An 18,814-nucleotide genomic window follows, 5' to 3' on the forward strand; every position below is an offset into this window, starting at 1 on the left:
ATGCATATGATGTATGAGACAACCTAGAACTATTCTAAGACTGGAGGAGGGTAAAAGATACAATTCCATCAGATGCTAAACATTTTATCCTTCTATCTCTCTATATTCTAACAAATCTCTGATCCTTTCTCTTCTAGTCCTTACTGTTTCTATTCGGTTTTGCTTTATCACTTTGGAATTTGGAAAGCAGAGAAGTCAAAGAAAAGGAGGGGGAAATAGACAAAGGGACATTAGAGCAACACCCAAGGCTCTTTATCCCCACTTGGAAGTGGGGAGCACTATCAAGGAAGCTGAGTGCAGTTTTAGGAAATCCCACTGCTGAGAAAAGATGAGGAGTTGGCAACTTTTCTCCTAAAGTCCCCCTTTCTGGGAAGTCTTCCTGATTAAGCTTTCCATTCTCAGGTTGCTAAGGATCTTCTCAATCCCCTGATGCCCTGGTGAGTGCTTCATCTACCCTAAACACACTCACTTTGGTTACAGGTTGCTTTTGTAGCATCTTTCAAAGCAAAGGCCCTCTTCAGTCACATGGCATATTCCTGAGGGGGTCCTAGGAGGTTTCCCTCCTGGGGGAGACTCTTAGGAGGCATTCCATTTGCTGAATGTTTGTGGAGCACTGACAATGTTTAAGAGCCTATGCTAGGAATTCTGAGAAGAGAGTCTGACCTAGGACCTTGAGGAGCTTGCAGCTGAGTAGTGAGAAGATAAGACAGCTGCTAAACTTAATACAAGGCAGAAAAATAAGTTTATGAGAAAAGTGTTAACCAAGGGCTCTGAGTATTTAGAGAAATGAGGCAGTATATCTGATCAGGAAATCAGAAATAATAACAAGAAGGAAAGTGCATTTGCAAAGAATCTTGGATGAGAGAACCAAGTCAGTGCCCAGAAAGCACTGGCACATTTGTAGAATAACAATTTGGTTGGTTCAGGTACAGAAAAATGGTGTGAGGGGGTAGTGGATGCAGCAGCCAAGGCCATAAGGAGATGGAGTGACAACCAGGCCATTCTGTTACTAGGAGAGGTGCAGAAGATGTACATCTCTAGGTTATTTTTTCCTCCAGAATGTTTGTTTTGTATGAGCATGGAGGATTTCCCTTTTATCTCTCTTAGGCAGATCACTTAGTTCTTTTAGAGGTCTTCTTTTAATTTTCACATTAAATGTATAACTTGTCCTAACAGAAGAAAATACTAGAAAGGAGGCTGAGGATTAATCATGAAGATCATGAATTCAGAGGGATGAGCTATGATCAAAGCTGTGATCAGGAGGATTAGTTTGTAAGGTTAATTTAGTATAAGAGGCAGGAAGGAGGCCCCCTGCTTTTTTAACTTTCATGGGACAAGGAACAACTTTTATGGAACAAGGAGTTGGTGAGGAAAGAGAGTTATGTCAGTGAGTTCTTGAAAATGGTTTGATGGAGAAGGAAGGAAAGATGGAAACTTGGAAACTTGAGAGAAGTACTGCATTGGGAAGATTTCCTTTTAAGATCAGTCAGGAGAAACCTGTGGAAGGAATGCATGGAAAGGAGAGGCTGAGGATAGTTGATGCACAGGGACTCCAGAGGGGTGGGAAGCAATGGTATTGAGAGCCTGACCAAGAGAAGGAGCCAGATTGAGATGGAGGAAGTTCACATGAGAGGGCCTAAGTCTTCTTAGTAAAATATGAAGCAAAGTCATCTGACCAGAAGGAGGGAATGTGCATAAGGTTGTGGATTTGAAGATAGTGGTTAAAGATTGAAATAGCTTCTGTGGCAGGAGATGGGGAGTGTGTCTGAGATCTGCAGTACTGTAGATCTGTAGAAATCAGGTGGAAATACGGGAAGACCAAGGCTGTGTTTTGGGTGTGGTGAAGCTCTGTAGCTACTGATTCTGGGCTCTAGGTTTGGCAGGAAGGCAGGTGAAGTCAGTAGGAAAATTAAAATAAAAAACAGGCTTATTGAAGGAGTGAGGGAGGAGGAGGGAAGGAACTAGAGTAGAATGTTATTGTATCACTTACTTTCTCATGTTCCTCACTCTATGTACTTAATATTTCTCTTTAAACCCAGTGTCATGCTCCTTATGATTTATAACTAGTCTTTTACTACTATTTTAGATTGTATATTCTACAATGCAAGGAAAAAAAAATGGAAGCTGATCCCAGAATATATTGACCAATGTATTCTGGCATTACATTAAGCATTTTATATGCATTATCTTATTTACTGTTTATGACAGGCTATAAGTCTAAAAAGTGAGTTTTTAGTATATCTTCTAAAAGATGAATCACAGGGAGATTAGATAACTAGTTCTAGGTCACGTGGCGCAAATGATAAAATGGAGTCTTGGACCCAGGAAGGCTGTTTTGAGCCCTAATTGTGCTCTTAAACACTTTTCAACTGCTTCCCTGCCAAGACTTGCCAGAAACATCATAAGCAAATTGTATTGCCTTTTTAAAAGTTAGATTATAATTATAATAATAATAACAGATCTTATAGGCCTTTACAGTTTGCAAATCATATTCATTTCCTTTTTAGGGGGTGGTCTAAGCATGCACTTTTCCACTGAGTATTATCGCCAACCCCTAAAACACATTATTTCTTTTATCTTCTTCCCAAAATCCCTGTAAGGTTTGCAGCCACATGCAGGACAAAAGAAGACACCTTCACCTCTGAGATTGCTACATCTTTAGTCCTGGAAGTCTTTGAAATTTTGTTATTTCCAAAAAACTGTGATCTTTTCTATTATCCTTTTGCTATTAACTATGCTAGGCTCCTTTTACTAAAGGAGTTTTCTCCACAGACCTTCTGCTTCCTTCCAGGTCACAGAACTCTGTATGTGGGGGTTCGGATGCCACTGGGCCGGCAGAGTCATCGGCACCACCGCACCCATGGCCAGAAGCACCGAAGACGAGGGCGGGGCAAAGGAGCCAGCCAGGGAGAGGAGGGTCTGGAAGCTCTAGCCCATGGTAACAGCCTGGGGAAGGAGGGTGGGTACCCAGGAGGCTTGGTGAGGCTGAGGTGTGTGTGAGGGACAGAAGCAGATGCTCCTGATTCTCTAGACTGTTAGTAAGGTTTTCAGAGCTTGCTTCCAAGGAGTAATCCTCTAAGAACCAAAAGTTTCTTCATGAAAACTCAACAGTTTAGTAACTCCTTCCCAGTCCATACCATAATAGGTAAAATCCTTTGCTAGAGAGTTAACCATTCCTTTTGATCAAATTTGTGCGATTTTTTTTTGGGGGGGGGGGCTATGGGATTTCTGTAAGTGACCTTAGTTCATAAATTTGCCCCCTCATTAAACTGCTTCCACAGAATAGCTTTTTCTCTGAAAAGAAAGGAAACTCTGTGATCTGAACTCGGGATCCTTTTCTATATATTCCTGAAGTCATTAGATAAGGCAGGATGCTATTTTTGTTCTGGCTTTGAGGCTAGATGCAGATCTCTCTTTCTGGTTGATTTCCTAGACACACCATCTCAGCGTGTTCAGTTCATTCTTGGCACTGAGGAAGATGAGGAGCATGTTCCTCATGAGCTGTTCACAGAGCTGGATGAGATCTGTATGAAAGAGGGAGAAGATGCAGAGTGGAAGGAGACAGCGAGGTGAGGCCTAAGATAACCTGGAACAAGATCTGCTTGGGCAGGCAAAATGATGGTCCTGCTTGCCTTTTATTTCTTTTTGGGAGAAGTGATAAATGACAATGGGGACTGCTGTTCCAGAGTCTTCTATGAGGAATCTTAGTATTGGTCATTTTATGTCTCTGGTCATACTTTTTGCTAAGTGAACTTGAGCATGGAATTGGTTACATACACATGTAACTTTGAGGGAATCCTTCCATTTGCTTGATGGTCAGAGTAAGTTCAAGGGCTCTCTTGATAATACAGGCCTGGTTTAGAAGATGCTGGACAGGGCCACCTTGGTTGTGACCTGGCTGAGCAAACAGTAAGCATAGATCCAGACTTTTTCTGTAGGTGAACCATAGGGTCATTTGGGTTTTAATTGATTGACAGTCCCAGAATTTTTGAGACTTTAATTTCCTCTGGGACAGTTCAAACTTGCCAGAGACCTTTGGGATTATAACCAACCCAATGCTAGATTTCCTGGAGTTGCTGTAGAGTAGCTCTGTTTGTCTGATTCAAGTCCCAGAAGAGTCGTCAGATAAACCAAGGTGATGTCTAGGCTCCTCTAGTAACTGGCCAGTGATTGTGACAGATGATACAAAGCTAGCATGCCTGAACATTAGGAGGAAAGGTGGGAAACTAGGAAAATGTGGCATCAGGTCTCATTGAAATAGCTATTCCTGGATACCTGCTGTATTATGGACATTTTCTATGGATAGATGGTTAAACAGAACAGTCAATCTTATATCAGGTGAAAAGGCAATCTTTTTGCCATTCTGTCATCATAGACTTCTAAAGGTCACATAGAACATTGAACACTAAAGATCATACAAAACACTGATAAAAAAGAAAAATATTGTTTTATTAATATGATTTGGCAATATGTCCAAGTGGTATAGACTAGATCTATTTTTAATTGTGCAGATAATATATGCTTATTATTATTATAGAAAGTTAGAAAATAAAGATAGGAAAAAGGAAGAAAATGAAAATTCTCTGTAATCCCACTACTCTAGAAATAATAAGGAATATAGTTGGTGTCATACATTTTTTTATGTTTGTATTTTTAAATTTTTCTTTAGATAAAAATGAAATTAAACTATACTCAATCTTGTACTGTTTTATAACTTCCTTTTTTCACTGTAACAATGTATCCCGAGCATATAGATCAGATCTTACAGTGTTCAACATGACTATTCAAATATTTTTCTCTCTTGAAAATTTTGCACTTTCTGTCTTTGGCATCTAGTTATTTGTAATGCTTTTAGGTGGCTGAAGTTTGAAGAAGATGTTGAGGATGGGGGAGAGCGCTGGAGCAAGCCTTATGTGGCAACCCTTTCATTGCATAGTCTCTTTGAGCTAAGGAGCTGCCTCATTAATGGAACTGTCCTTCTGGATATGCATGCAAATAGCATAGAAGAAATTTCAGGTAAGGTTAGGTGAAGATAAAAAAGGAATGCTTGTGTATGGTTTAGAGGGAAGAATAGTGGTAGTGTGTTCTTAGGCAAGTCATAGCCTTCTTGACCTCGATGTCCTCAGTGGTGGGTAAGTAAGCTACTCTATTTCCCAGCTCATCATGGGATTCAGATAACACAGTGCTTAGTCTTGCATTTGCTGGTTCATTCAGCAAACATTTATTTTGTATCTATTATACACTTCATAATGTGTGAGACCTGGATTATACAGGAAGATGGTTCAAGGATCTTACCTTCTGGTGGAGTAATGGTCATGAATCAGCAATTAAAAGTAAGCATGACAACAAAGATGTGCTTAAGAATAATTTGGTCAGTGGTAAATTGCCCCTGAGTTAAACCCCCAGTATCCTCCTCTAAAAGAATACTTAGAGAAAGGGGCAATGGGAGTTGTGCAGAGAAGAGGGAGTTAAAGAGAATCAAAAGATTTTAAAATATGGCATCTAGAAAAGATATGTAGGAAATCAAGCCCAAGTACTCCCACTTTTTCAGCAGGATGTGAAGGGGAAGTCTATGTCTTATGGAGTTTCCTGATGTGATTGGATGTTACTATGTTTTGGGATCAGAGTTGAAGAAACACCTGGGTGCCTATGGGGACTTGCCCCTCAGATGGGCTCTATTCAGCTAGACAGATTAAATAAAGATGTTTTCATACCTTTCTTCATTTCAAGTATCAAAGTAATTCTGCTTCTCTAGGGTCACATGGGGACCCAAGGGAGGGGTCAGCTGTGATGGAATCCTGTAGCTCCCTCCTTTCAAAGGAGGTGCCCCCAGAAGTACCACTGATTGTGAAAAACAGAACTCTTGTGTTAACCACTAGGGTCACATCTACATTTTGCATCCTTTTGGCTAATGTTTGAAATTCCATGATGGTCCCTTAAAAGGTTTATGTTGTACCTTAACATAGAAGAATCCCTGGAAGTTATTGAAGCTATAACTCCATGTAAACAATGGGGAGACACTGGACATATTTTGGCAGGGTAATGACCTATCCACAATTTTCACACTAAAGAGATAATGATGAATGCAATATGGAAGGTGAATTGAAGGGAGAAATGGTTTAGACTTTAGTGAGACTTTGCCTGCACTATGAGCAGTAGTAGTAGGGGAGGAAAAGGAGTGAGACAATTTCCAGTAAAATTGGGGATATAGAACTGATGAGACTCATTTGGCAGATTAGTTGGGGTACTGAAAGAGTTAAGAATCCTGGTTTAGGTGACTGGGTGGCTAGAAAAGATGCAGGTCTAGTGGAAAAGAGAATGGGTTTGATTTTATACTTACTGAATTCTAGGGGTGTATGGGACATCTAGATGGATATGTCTAATGGGTCATTGGAACTTCGATCTCGTGCTTAGGAGAGAGATCTGAACTAGGATATAGTTTTAGGGGTCATAAATTCACAAGCAGCTGGTGCTTATAGTCTTAGAGGTGGTTGAGATTATTAGAGGAAGGAAGATTAGAAGACTGAGGACAGAAACTGGAAAACTTCAATGGGTAGCTTAGAGGGTTTTTGGGTACTGGAAGAAAAAAGGTTAGCCAAAGAGACTGAGAAGTAGTTCTCAGAGAGGTGGGAGAAGAATCAGGCACTGGTCATAAAATTTGTATTAGTTTCCTAGGATGGCTGTAACAATTTCCCACAAACTCAGTGGCTTAAAACAACAGACTTTATTCTTTCACAGTTCTGAAAGCCAGAAGTCCAAAATCAAGATTTGGAAAGGCCATGCTCTCTCTGAAGGCTTTTGTGGGGAAAAGTATTGCTTGCTCCTTCTGGCTTCAAACATCTCGTTGGTCTAGGTGTTCTTGGCTTATGGCTGCATCACTCCAAAGATTTGTTTCTTTGTGTTCATATAGATTTCTCCCCTTCTATATCCCTCTTCTGTGTGTCTCTTTTAAGGACATTTGCCATTGGATCTAGGGCCCACCCTAAGAATCCAAGATAAACTCACCTTGAGATCTTTAACTTCATTACATCTGCAAAGACCTTTTTAAAAAATAAAGTAACATTCACAGGTTTGGGTGGGGGCAGTAAAGACATAAATCTTTTGGGTGGTCACCATTCAAGTTATTACAAAAACCAAGAAAGGAGAGCACCTCATGCCCTCAGTTTGAGTGTTCTTATGAACATCTACTTTCTAGACCTAATCCTGGACCAGCAAGAACTGTTCAGTGACCTAAATGACAGCATGAGGGTCAAAGTGCGGGAAGCCCTTCTCAAAAAGCACCATCATCAGAATGAAAAGAAGAGAAACAACCTTATTCCTATTGTTCGTTCCTTTGCTGAAGTTGGCAAGAAGCAGTCTGATCCACATTCGATGGATAAAAATGGTAAGGTTATTATTAACAGTTATTGTTTCTGTTTATTAATAAGTGTTGGGGAACTAGTTGGAGATGCTGAGTTACTGTACTTGTCAATGTGTTTCCATGCTCACTCAGACACTGTACTTTGTTGACTGGTGAGTTGAGTAGCTGGGACTGGTCCCCATCTCTCTTGCAGCACTTGGAATGCTTGCTTTTGATAGATCTCAGTGGACCCAAGATAAGGGATTTGGACCCCAGAGTGCTCTCAGAACTGATGCAGCTTTTGAACCATATCCACAGTGGCAGTAATTTGGGGTCAGAGAAGGCAAATGGAACCTTTTAGGAATAAACAAACATTTTAGATTTGGGAGATGAAATACAATAGTGTAGACCCCTGAGTCAGACTTCTAGGCTTATGATTCTGGCTTTACCACTTGCAAAGCATATGACCTACTAAACTTCTTTCTTACTTTCTCTGGTAAGATAAAGATAATAATAGGACCTACTCTTCTAGTATATTGTGAGATTTCAATGAATTAATCTCTGTAGAGCCTTTAGTCAGGTACATGGTAGGTTGTAAACACTCACTGAATTTCAATTGCTGTTTGGTTCTCCTTCCTGTGGCCAGGCAGGGCCTCATCTGTGTTCATCTTTTGGTGTCCTCATATACTGAATTACAATGAGTAGGCATATGCCTGGGAATCTGTATTTTTTAAAAGTTCTCCATAGGAGTCTCTCCTGTGCACTTCTGATTAAGAATAATTGCTTTAATAGAAAAATAAAAGAGGGTCATAAATATGTTCAGAAAGGTACAAAAGTAATAAGACTTAGGAATAAGACCTCTGTTCCCCCTACCACTAACTAGGAGTTAAGGAGATAGGTATGGCTTCATAGTCATCTTAAACTTTTCTCCATGTAGACTTTGCAGAAATCATAGCCATCTGGTGATGGATAGGGTGTGTCACACAAGGAAAAGGTCAGGCACTTAGAGTATTCTGTTTGCTTTTCTCCATATAGGTCAAACCTTATCTCCTCAGTCTGTTCCAGCTACAAATCTTGAAGTAAAAAATGGAGTAAATTGTGAACACAGTCCTGTAGACTTAAGCAAGGTAAGGAGAGACATGGGAAGTTGACTTCAAAGCTTAAGGTTATCTTTAGTGGAACCCAGGGTCCAACTGCTGGAATATAAGTAAGCTTTGCTATTTCAAGACCCTTTTTCCAAGACCAGAGCTGCTTCTGTGGAAAAGGAGGTCCATCTGCTCTTGTCTTCTCCCTACTACCCCAGCTCCAAGTGGGACTGACTTGTCAGTTTGTTCCTCCAGATTCAAAATGCTGAAAACTGTGGCCAGCTACTAAGAGTCTTCACCAACCCAGACCTCCTGATTTTTCAGATAGTTTTTGGTAGTCAGTCTTCTACAGCTCCTTCTCATCTCCAAGCATTTTACCAAAACAGTACTTTTGCTACCTCTTGGTAGAAATTCTCCCTGCAGACCATGAGTGTGGTGTCTGAGACCTGCAGCAGTAGCAGCACCTCACTGCAGTTTCTGGTCCAAGCCTTGATCTCCCTGCTTCTAACCTCTCCTTGCTCTGGTCTACCCCGACGCTGTCTTTCTAAAACAAAAATAGTGTCATGTCACTTTCTCTGCTCTTAGGTTCCTGTTTTATTTAGAAAACCTGAAACTTCTGATAGAGGATTTAAGTATTTAAAAAGTGAAATTATGTGACCCAGAGTTCCAGAGTCAGGGAGGCAAGGTAGAGTAGAATTCAAATCAGAATACCTGGATTTATGTTTGTTTGTTTGCTTGGTTTTGGTACCAGGGACTGAACCCAGGGGCACTTAACCACTGAGCCATGTCCAAGCCCTTTTATTTAGATACAGGATCTCACTGAATTGCTGAGGGCCTCACTAAGTTGCTTACGCTGGCTTTGAGCTCAGATCCTCCTGCCTCAGCCTCTCAAGCCACTGGGATTACAGATGTGCACCACCTGCCTGGCTGTTTGTTTTGCAGTGCTAAGAATTGAACCTGGAGCACTATACATGCTAGGCACACATTCTATCACTTAGTCACACCTGCCCCCAGACCTCGGAATACCTGAATTTAATTTTGATTCTTTATCTTAATACCCTGGGCAAGTCAACTTTTAGCTCTCTGGATCTCCATTGTTTCATTTTTTATTTTTTAAATAGTGTTACTAATAGGACCTGTCTTATCTACCAGACAGGGTTTTTGTAAGGACCAAAAAAAAAAAAAAGTATGAGAAAATACTTGTTAACCATAAAATCACAATGTGAAATTCACGGATGAGGAGAGTGATTGGTGTTTAAGATGATGGCTCCCAAATTATCAGAAGGCTCTTTTGCACTTTTAGGTGGACCTTCATTTCATGAAAAAAATTCCCACTGGGGCAGAGGCCTCAAATGTCCTGGTTGGAGAGGTGGATACTTTGGATCGGCCCATCGTTGCCTTTGTGAGGCTCTCTCCAGCTGTTCTTCTCTCAGGCCTAACAGAAGTACCAATTCCAACAAGGTAAAGACAAAGATAAAACTCAGCACATTCTATCTGGAGTACAAATTTATGAAAACACTGGTGGAAGATAGCTAATACCAAAAGTTAGGACTGATTAATTTGAGAATGGTATTAAAAATTAAGCAGTGAGCAAAGCCAGTCACTTGTTATAATAGGAAACCTAGATCTCACTCTCCCAGTTCTACAGAGCCATATTCAAGGGAAATGTCCTCAAGTCAAGGTATTGATGTTTCTTTCCACAGTTCTTGCAGGGTTTGTGTGGTTCGCACATATACCTGCATTTGTTCAAAAGGCTATTCATGTGCTCTGAAGGTGGTGATGCCAGTGATTTGGAGCCTCGCTAATTACAGAGAGTATTTAGATGTCCAGAACAGAAGTTAGACTTCTTTACAGGGCTTAATCATTTCAACTTCCTTATCCCTTTCCTTTCCCTGTCATTTTCTTATTAGAACAATGAATAATAGTCAGATAGCCTTGAATTTGTACAATAATGCCATGTTTTGAAAAGATGTCCTTTCTATAGCTAGGATTTGTGTCTAGGGAAACACTAAAAAATACAACCACATTATTGAATGATGTCATACAAACAGCTTCCAGTGCCCATAGTGGAACTATTAGGTTAAGACAACTTGAAGTGTTCCATATTAGTGTGTCTCTGTCTCTGTCTGTCTTTCTCTCTAAAGGTACAGTGATGATTTCTTTTTGATAGGCAAGAGAAATGTTTTACTGTTTAGAGAGGAATAAGATGCCACTTCTTCAAGTTACTTATGTAATTTCTTCTGTGTATTTCGCCAGATTTTTGTTTATCTTATTGGGCCCAGTAGGAAAAGGTCAGCAGTACCATGAGATTGGCAGATCCATGGCCACCATCATGACAGATGAGGTATGTGCCATTTCTGCTTTTCATTCATTCATTTAATAAATATTTATTGTTTGCTCTGTGCCAAGTATAGTGCTAGTCATTGGAGATAAAATAATTACAATTGCATTGTCTCCTGGGAGTCAGTTCGGTGCCCTTCTCTGAGAGCCTCTTGTGGGAGTATCAAGCCCTTTCGGGGATTTTTCTTCCTGTTATCTCTCCCTTTTGGGGTAATTAAGAATGAAGAGAAATCCTTTTCTGGGAAAATTATTATTGCCAAGTAATATATGGAGAGAAATACATGTAAGACTAACTTAACTTTCTAGAGAATATGATTAATTAAATACATCTAAGCTATTTGGACAAAAAAACTTCACTCCCACATAAATGAGACCAATTTGTATAAGGTCAGGTGTGTGATCTCAGCCAGTGTTGTGTAAATATTCTTGCTTGTCTATACCAAGCCACCAGCCATTTTGGCATTGTGCTGAATCCACAGTGCCAACCCCGGTGAGGACCACGTTGCACATATAAACTGCAAAGCTGGGCTTTCAAAGATATGTTGTAATGGGCAAAGGAAGGCATGGACTGTTTTTTCAGCTCTTTTTGGGAGTCTTATTTCATGGAGGACCTTCCTTTGTAATTCCATCCTGTTTTTGTAAACATTATGATCAAGAAAATTTTCCATGCATCATTTTTCCCCATCCTTTGAGAGGATAATAGCATTTTACAACTTTAGAGTCATATCTTATTTCTTCTTATATTAGCAGACATTTGTTAATTCTTTTTGACCCACCTCATCTCTAGCTTCATTTTTTTTTTAACCTTTTATCTTTGCACTTGTCTGTGCTAAATTTTCTGCTTCTCAGGTCCCTATGACGGAGATAAAATCAAGAGATTTTATCCTTCTATTACTATATCCATTGGTAATTGTTTTTGGTAATTGTTTTTTAAAATTACTTTTAGTTGTCAATAGACCTTTATTTTATTTATTTATATGTGGTGCTGAGAATCAAACCCAGTGCCTCATGTGTGCTAGGCAAGCACTCTACCACTGAGCTACAACCCCAACCCCTTGGTAATTGTTTTAAAGTAACTTTCAACTTTCATAAGAGTGTTTTCTTTTCTGCAGATTTTTCATGATGTGGCATATAAGGCAAAAGAGCGAGATGATCTCCTGGCAGGGATTGATGAGTTCCTAGACCAGGTGACGGTACTTCCTCCAGGGGAATGGGACCCCTCCATTAGAATTGAGCCACCCAAAAATGTCCCTTCACAGGTAATGTACACACATTAGCCAGTGGTGGCTAGTGTTACTGAGTGCCCACCATGAAAAAAGCAAAGGCCATGTGGACACATACTAAATAAATTGAGATCTGGCCCTGTTTTGGGGCTCCTAGAATGTCAGAACAGTAATAAAAAATGAATATGCAGTAATATAGATTAGTTCAGATGTGATGAGGTCTCATGGTTACCTGGGCATGAATTTTAAAACATTTTTTATGTGTTCTTTTAAATTATACATGACAGTAGAATGTAATTTGACATATTATACATACATGGAGTATAACTTCCCATTCTTGTGGTTTACATAATGTGGAGTTACACTGGTTGTGTATTCATTTATGAACATAGAAAAGTTATATCCAATTCATTCTACTATCTTTCCTAATCCCATACCCCATCCCTTTCCTTCATACCCCTTTGTCTAATCCAGAGTACTTCTATTCTTCCCTTCCCCTCCCCTTTTTTGTATTAGCACCCACATATTAGAGGGAACATTCATCCTTTGTGTTTTTTTTGGATTGACTTCTTTTACTTAGCATGATAGTCTCCAGTTCCATCCATTTACCAACAAATGCTATAATTTCATTCTTCTTTATGGCTGAATAATATTCCACCGTGTATATATATCACATTTGTCTGTGGAAGGTCACCTAGGTTGGTTCCATAGCTTAGCTATTGCGGATTGAGCCATATCAATGTGAATTGAGCCATTGATATGGCTGTGTCACTGTAGTATGCTGACTTTAAGTCCTTTGGGTATATACTGAGGGGATGGGATAACTGGGTCAAATGGTGGTTCCATTTGAAGTTTACTGAGGTATCTCCATACTACTTTCCAGAAGGTTACACCAATTTACAGTCTGGACATGAATTTTAAGCCAAATTTTGAAGGATTGATGTAAAATGGCAGAGAGGAGAAGGGAGAACATTTCTTGAGAGTATATTATATTCAAAGTCCTCAAATGAAAAAAAGACACCAAGTTGTAAGGAGAGAACAAATAGGGTTTCCCTACTTTTCTGACATATTAAGAGTAGGAAGAAAACTTCTGTGTACTAGGTACAAGGGCAGGTGCTTTATACATGTGAATTCAACTTTCTCAGCAACGTTCCATTCAAAAGGTATTGTTATCTTTAGTTTACACATGAGGAATAAAACAATCTTAGAGCAAGGTTTTAAGGCAAAGTAAGATTATACAGAAGCAGATCTGAAACTGAAACTCTGTTGCCAAAGCCCCCTTTTTGTTTCTAGGCAAGATACAGTTAAGGAATCTGGCAGTATTGGAGAGGAAAAGAAATTTTGTATATATAAATACACACTTTTTTATTCCCCAGGAAAGTCAGTAAATTGCATCAAATCAGTAAATGCATTTGAAAACTACAAACACTTGAGCATTTGGGTTGCTTTTGGGTTATCCCATCACCACTCCCCACTGTTAGCAGGAAACTACAGATAAATACTATCTTTACTAACTTTGTGGTCTTCTGTTAAAAGGAGAAAAGGAAAATGCCTGGAGTTCCAAATGGAAATGTTTGCCACATAGAACCAGAACCACATGGGGGTCATAGTGGACCAGAACTTCAGCGTACTGGGCGGTAAGTTCAGGATGCTTCACAGCTAATGCTGCTTATTGTGCAGAAGTTGTGTGAAGGAAAGAGGCATCCTTTTTTTTTTTTTTTTTTTTAAATCTTCTTTTCTATAGTGGAACTTTATTGTGTGGAGATGACTTTTCAAATGGAATCACCAATTATAAGTATTATAAATACATCAAATATTGTATTCATTCACTCATTCAAGTCTCTGAAACCACCTATCCTGTTCTGTCTCATGTCCAGTCCTTCCCACACATTGTTCACTCTGATATGAACAATCTCTGCCTTCCTCATCTCCTGATTAACTCATCTCAGCTTAGGTGTCACTTCCTTTGGAAAGCTTTCTAGTATTCTCCATAGTCGAAGGTAGGTTTTCCTGCTATGTAATGCCTCAGCATTGATCTCTGATCCTCCCTCTTTCCCACACCATTACAGCCCTTGTCATACTTTATAATTGTTGCTTGATTCAAGTTTCCTGCTAGACTGTTTGCTCCAAAAGGGCAGGTACTCCATCATATTCCTAGAACATAGCATAGTGCCCTACATAGAGTGTGCTCAGTATCTGATGAATGAATGAATACTTTTAGAATGATACCTGGTCTGTAGCATGGAATGCACTACAAATGGATAAATGTTGGGCGATAATTTTAAGTTAAGAAACTCCCTTACCTGGTAGGGAAAAAAGGTACTATCTTAGGTATGTGTGTTTTAGAATAGGCAATCTAATCTTCTAAGCCAATATTTTAAAAACAGATGTCCAAGGAAAAGGTATTTTATGGTAGGTGAAGACAATAATCCAGATTAGGAGGTTTTATTTCCCAGGTAGGAAGGTGGTAAAAGAGGATGATATTTGGCATTGGTGTGACATCCAGTCGTGTCCCCAAATTATGGGAGAAGGTTGAGATCCTGACTCTGGCTCTGCACATTATGCTGTGTTTAAGAAGGATGTACTAGAGAGAGATTCTCAGATCATAAAAAGAAGCATTTATGTCTTCTTTTTCCTCTTTTTTTTTTTTAAGCCTTTTTTCCTTCTTCCTTGCTTGAGATTGCTTTCCTTAGTCTTTTTGCCCTTAGTATTTTACCCAATACTAAAGAATGGAAAGTCAGGGACTTTTTGTTGGTTTTTTTGTTTTGAAATTATGGTGAGTGATTTACTTTTCCATTCAAGAAAATTCAAGGAGAAGCTAGGAGAGGAGACAGAGAAATAAGAGAATGGCACTTAACTAGTAGTGTTCTGATCAGTAATATGTTTTCTGGCTGAAAGAATGCATCTGAGGAAAGGAGAAGATAACTATGCTCTGGGTGGGAACCTGGGCAGAAAGGTGGAGTCTTTGAAAGGAGGAGGTCACTGAGAAGAGGTCTGAATGGCAGGAAGGCCTGATGCTGAGAGGCAATAAGGGAAATGTCTGTCCTTAGAATTGGCTTCAGAATTGAGACTGTCCTGGAAGTGATTTTTGTTGTTGTTGTTCTTGTTGTTGTTTGTTTGTTTAAGGAAAGGGTCTTGAATATGGATTTGATAATATTCAGAATTATGACTATTTTTTTTAATAATAAAAAGGTTATCCATACCCTAGGAATTAAAGTTAAAAAGTAGTAGAATTGAGAGCAACAGATTTTTGTCAAACAGGTATCTTTACAGAGGTAAGATTTCAGTTTTCTTTCAATGCAAAGAAAATAAAATAAACTAGATTCCCATGTTTATGATTTATTCCACACGAGGGTTTAGGGGACCATTTGATTGGATCTCTACCATTCTGAGGTCTCAGAAATGGAACCTGATGTACCCAAAGAAAATTCCATATCAACAGGACTATCACATGCTTAATCACAAGCCCCAAGTACCTTTTATGTATGTAATATGTATGTCTATGTGTATGTATGTATTTATTTTGGTACTAGGGATTGAACCCAGGGGCACTTAACCCCTAAGCCATATCCTTTTTATTTTTTATTTATAGACACACTCTTGCTAAGTTGCTTAGGGCCTTACTAAGTTGTGAAACCTGGCTTTGAACTCCTCTCAATTGCTTTAACTTATAAATTCAGATGGAGTTTGAAGGAGTTCTCCTGTAATGTCACATCAGGAAATTCTGAAATTGACAAAGGTGAAAGGAAACTCTGGGCTCAGAGGTTAGTTTTGCTTAATAAACCTCTTTCTGAACTCCTGACATTTTCTTCCAAGTGCTTATATAGGGCCTCAAGATCCACGACTTTCCTTTTTAATAGCCTCTTGGACCAGATGACTTACTGCCTGTATCAGTACCAGAGATCCCAGTTTCATCCCATCTCTGGCCCCTTCTCCATTTCAAATTATGTGGGAAGGAAATGTGAACATTTCCTGTAGATGAACATCCGGACATTTCTGGACCTTCCTGGACTGCACAATCTAAAAACATGTTAGCAGTCAGGCACAGTTGTATACACCTGTAATCCCGGTAGCCCAGGAGGCTGAGGCAGGAGGATCACAACTTCAAAGCCAGCCTCAGCAACTTAGGAAGACCCTGAACAACTTAGACCCTGTCTCTAAATAAAAATTTAAAAGGACTGGAGATGTGACTCAGTGGTTAAGCACCCATGGGGTCAATCTCTGTAATAATAATAATAACAACAACAACTTTAGTTAAATAAAAATAAAAACAAAAACTCATTAACTTGGGTTTTCAGTTATACCACTCCTTGGTATTTATCCTAATGAGCATACTGTAGCAATGCATGTATACCCAGCACGATTCAGAATAGCCAAATTATGGAACAAGCCTAGATGTTGGTCAATGGATGATGGATAAAGAAACTACAGCATATATACACAATGAAGTTTTGTTTAAGTCATAAAGAAGAATGAAATTATGTCACTTGCAGGAAATGGAAGGAACTTGAAAGCTTTATGTTAAGTGAAATATGCTAAACTCAAAAAGTTAAGGATGGTAAGTTTTTTTTTTTTTATCATATGTGAAAGTTAGAGAGAAAAGGGGGAAAGAAAGGTGAGGGGAATCTCATGAAAACAGAAGGGAGATGAGTAGCGTAGAGGGAGGAGAGGAGAGAAATGGAAAGGTACTGGGAGATGAAATTGACCAAATTATACTGTTATATTGTATACATGTATGCATATATAACAATGAATCCCACTTTAATGTATAATGTAATACACCAATAAAACGTGGTAAACATATATCTTGGATTTTATAATTCTTCAAACCATTAGTTACATTTCTTTGAAAGCAAAGCCTGCTTTTTTACAGATCATGTGACACAACCTTGAGGCAAAACTTGAAGATGTAGGGGATATTATTCTTGTTGGACATAGAGGCATTTGAAAATGGAGTAGACTCTGAGAAACTGGGAAAGGAGACAAAGTTGAAAATAGTACTGTGAGTTCTATTTTATCTGACCCTCCAAGCCAGGGCCGTGATACTGTTTTGAACCTCCCTGATGTCATCACAGGCAGGGATGTCATGCGTTACAGGAAAGTATGTCTAGAGTCTTCCTAGTCCAGAAGCTCCACAGCAAGAAAGACACTCTGGAAAGGGGTTTTCCAGGGTAGATTTATATCCCTTTTTGGGATGCCAGTTTTGGGGAAGGGTTAATGAAAAAAAGAATCAGGAGCTGCTATCTCGATGATCCCCCCCACACTTCAAACAGGTTTCTTCCAAAGCACACCAGACAAATGGATGGCTGGCCTGTCCCTAAAGCCCTCCAGGAAAGGGCTCCCTAAGTCAGTGCTCCAGAGCCTAGTGACCCTCTACATGGGTAAGTCCTTTCTTACATAAAGCTTAAATTCATATTCCTCTGTGCCTCCTGCCCCGCAAAACTTGAACATCAAGGATAGTGTTGAAAGAAAAAGGAAGTCTCAAATATGAAGAAAAGCATCCAAGCCTAAGTCAATATCTGTGGTAGATGTGAAATTATGATCAGATTGCATGAATGAGGCTGGCTCCATAAACAGTATTTAGAAATTAATTTATAGTTATACCATCAATATGAGCCTCAAATCTCCCAACCTCTGTTTAATCACTGCTAGACAGACAGATGTCTTCCCTTTCTATGGCTTTTCATCAGTCCATGTCACATCAATCTCTTGTCTGTTGCTCACAGCGTCTCCTCTCTGAAGATACCTCCTTTGTCCAGGGACTGGCTAATCATGGCAGCATCTCAGGTGGCCTCAGTGGGAGGTCAGAAGGAGGTTCTTTTTGCAGGATAATATACTTCAGAGGAAGGTTACTGATGATGAGGAGGTGACAGTCACTGGATGCTATGGTAGCTAAGGACTCAAAACACTTGAATCTTACCCCCAGACTAATCACTGCTGCCCGTGAGATACTTGAGGGGTTATTTTTCCAGAGAAGAAAGCAAAACAAATGGCAGTTGGAATCTTGGTTCCATCCTGGAGGCTAAAGTCTCTTGATCTAGGTTGAACCCTCTAAATACCTCTTTACCTGAGCTAGGTTTGCCAGACAGTCTAAAATTAAGGCGGGTCACAAGGCTGGCTTTGCCTCTCTTCTCTAAGCCTACACCCAGATTGCCATGTTACTGCTATAGGTGGAGGAAAGGTGAATCCCAACTACATCCACCAAGAGAAAAAGAGCAAGTGGGCAAGACAGAACAGTGTCTGCCCTGTGTCCGCCTGCATACCCATGTGCAGCTAGAGGAGAGAGTGAGTGGAGAAAGAACTGGCTGGGTCCCCTCCCCTGGCATGTGGGTCCTAGACCTCACCATACTTCTCCAGGCTTCTAGGAGAGAGACAGGAAGAAAGTGCTGGCAAGCCTCCTTTCATGAAATAGTAACTTTTTTGTTGTCAGTTTAGTTTTAGCTTTTTATTACAGAAAATTTCAAATATTAAAAAAAAAAAAAGGAAGAGAATCATATAATGAACCCCCAGGTCCCCATCAACTGTTATCAACCTTTTGCCCATCTTGTTTTATCTATTTCTTCCCACTTATTTTTCTGCTTTCTAGATTATTTTAAACCAAATCACTGATATCATATCATTTTTCCTACAAATACCTCAGTATGTATCATTTTTGATAAGGACATTTAAAAAAATAACATGCAGTTATGAAATCTAACAAAATTGATAATAATTCTTTAAATCATCTGATGCTCAGGTGCACATTAAACTTTTTGTGGTTGTTAGCATCATCTTTTAAGGGTTCATTTGTTTGAAGTAGGATCCAATCAGGTTGCATTTGGCTACTG

General features: G+C 39.5%; 1 protein-coding gene across 2 annotated transcripts in view; it reads left to right on the forward strand.

Moving 5' to 3' along the window:
• SLC4A8 (solute carrier family 4 member 8) overlaps window positions 1-18,814 on the forward strand; it is a 72,238-nt gene that overhangs the window by 20,893 nt on the left and 32,531 nt on the right. For both annotated transcript variants that reach the window (XM_079143202.1, XM_079143203.1), the window contains exons 3-11: window positions 2,792-2,938; window positions 3,434-3,569; window positions 4,856-5,016; window positions 7,196-7,384; window positions 8,375-8,466; window positions 9,728-9,885; window positions 10,681-10,768; window positions 11,877-12,023; window positions 13,524-13,624. In XM_079143202.1, the coding sequence (XP_078999328.1) occupies window positions 2,792-2,938; window positions 3,434-3,569; window positions 4,856-5,016; window positions 7,196-7,384; window positions 8,375-8,466; window positions 9,728-9,885; window positions 10,681-10,768; window positions 11,877-12,023; window positions 13,524-13,624 (1,219 nt within the window). The remainder of the gene's footprint in view (window positions 1-2,791; window positions 2,939-3,433; window positions 3,570-4,855; window positions 5,017-7,195; window positions 7,385-8,374; window positions 8,467-9,727; window positions 9,886-10,680; window positions 10,769-11,876; window positions 12,024-13,523; window positions 13,625-18,814) is intronic.

Source organism: Sciurus vulgaris, assembly GCF_902686455.1.
Source record: "Sciurus vulgaris genome assembly, chromosome: 5".
Lineage (NCBI taxonomy): Eukaryota > Metazoa > Chordata > Mammalia > Rodentia > Sciuridae > Sciurus > Sciurus vulgaris.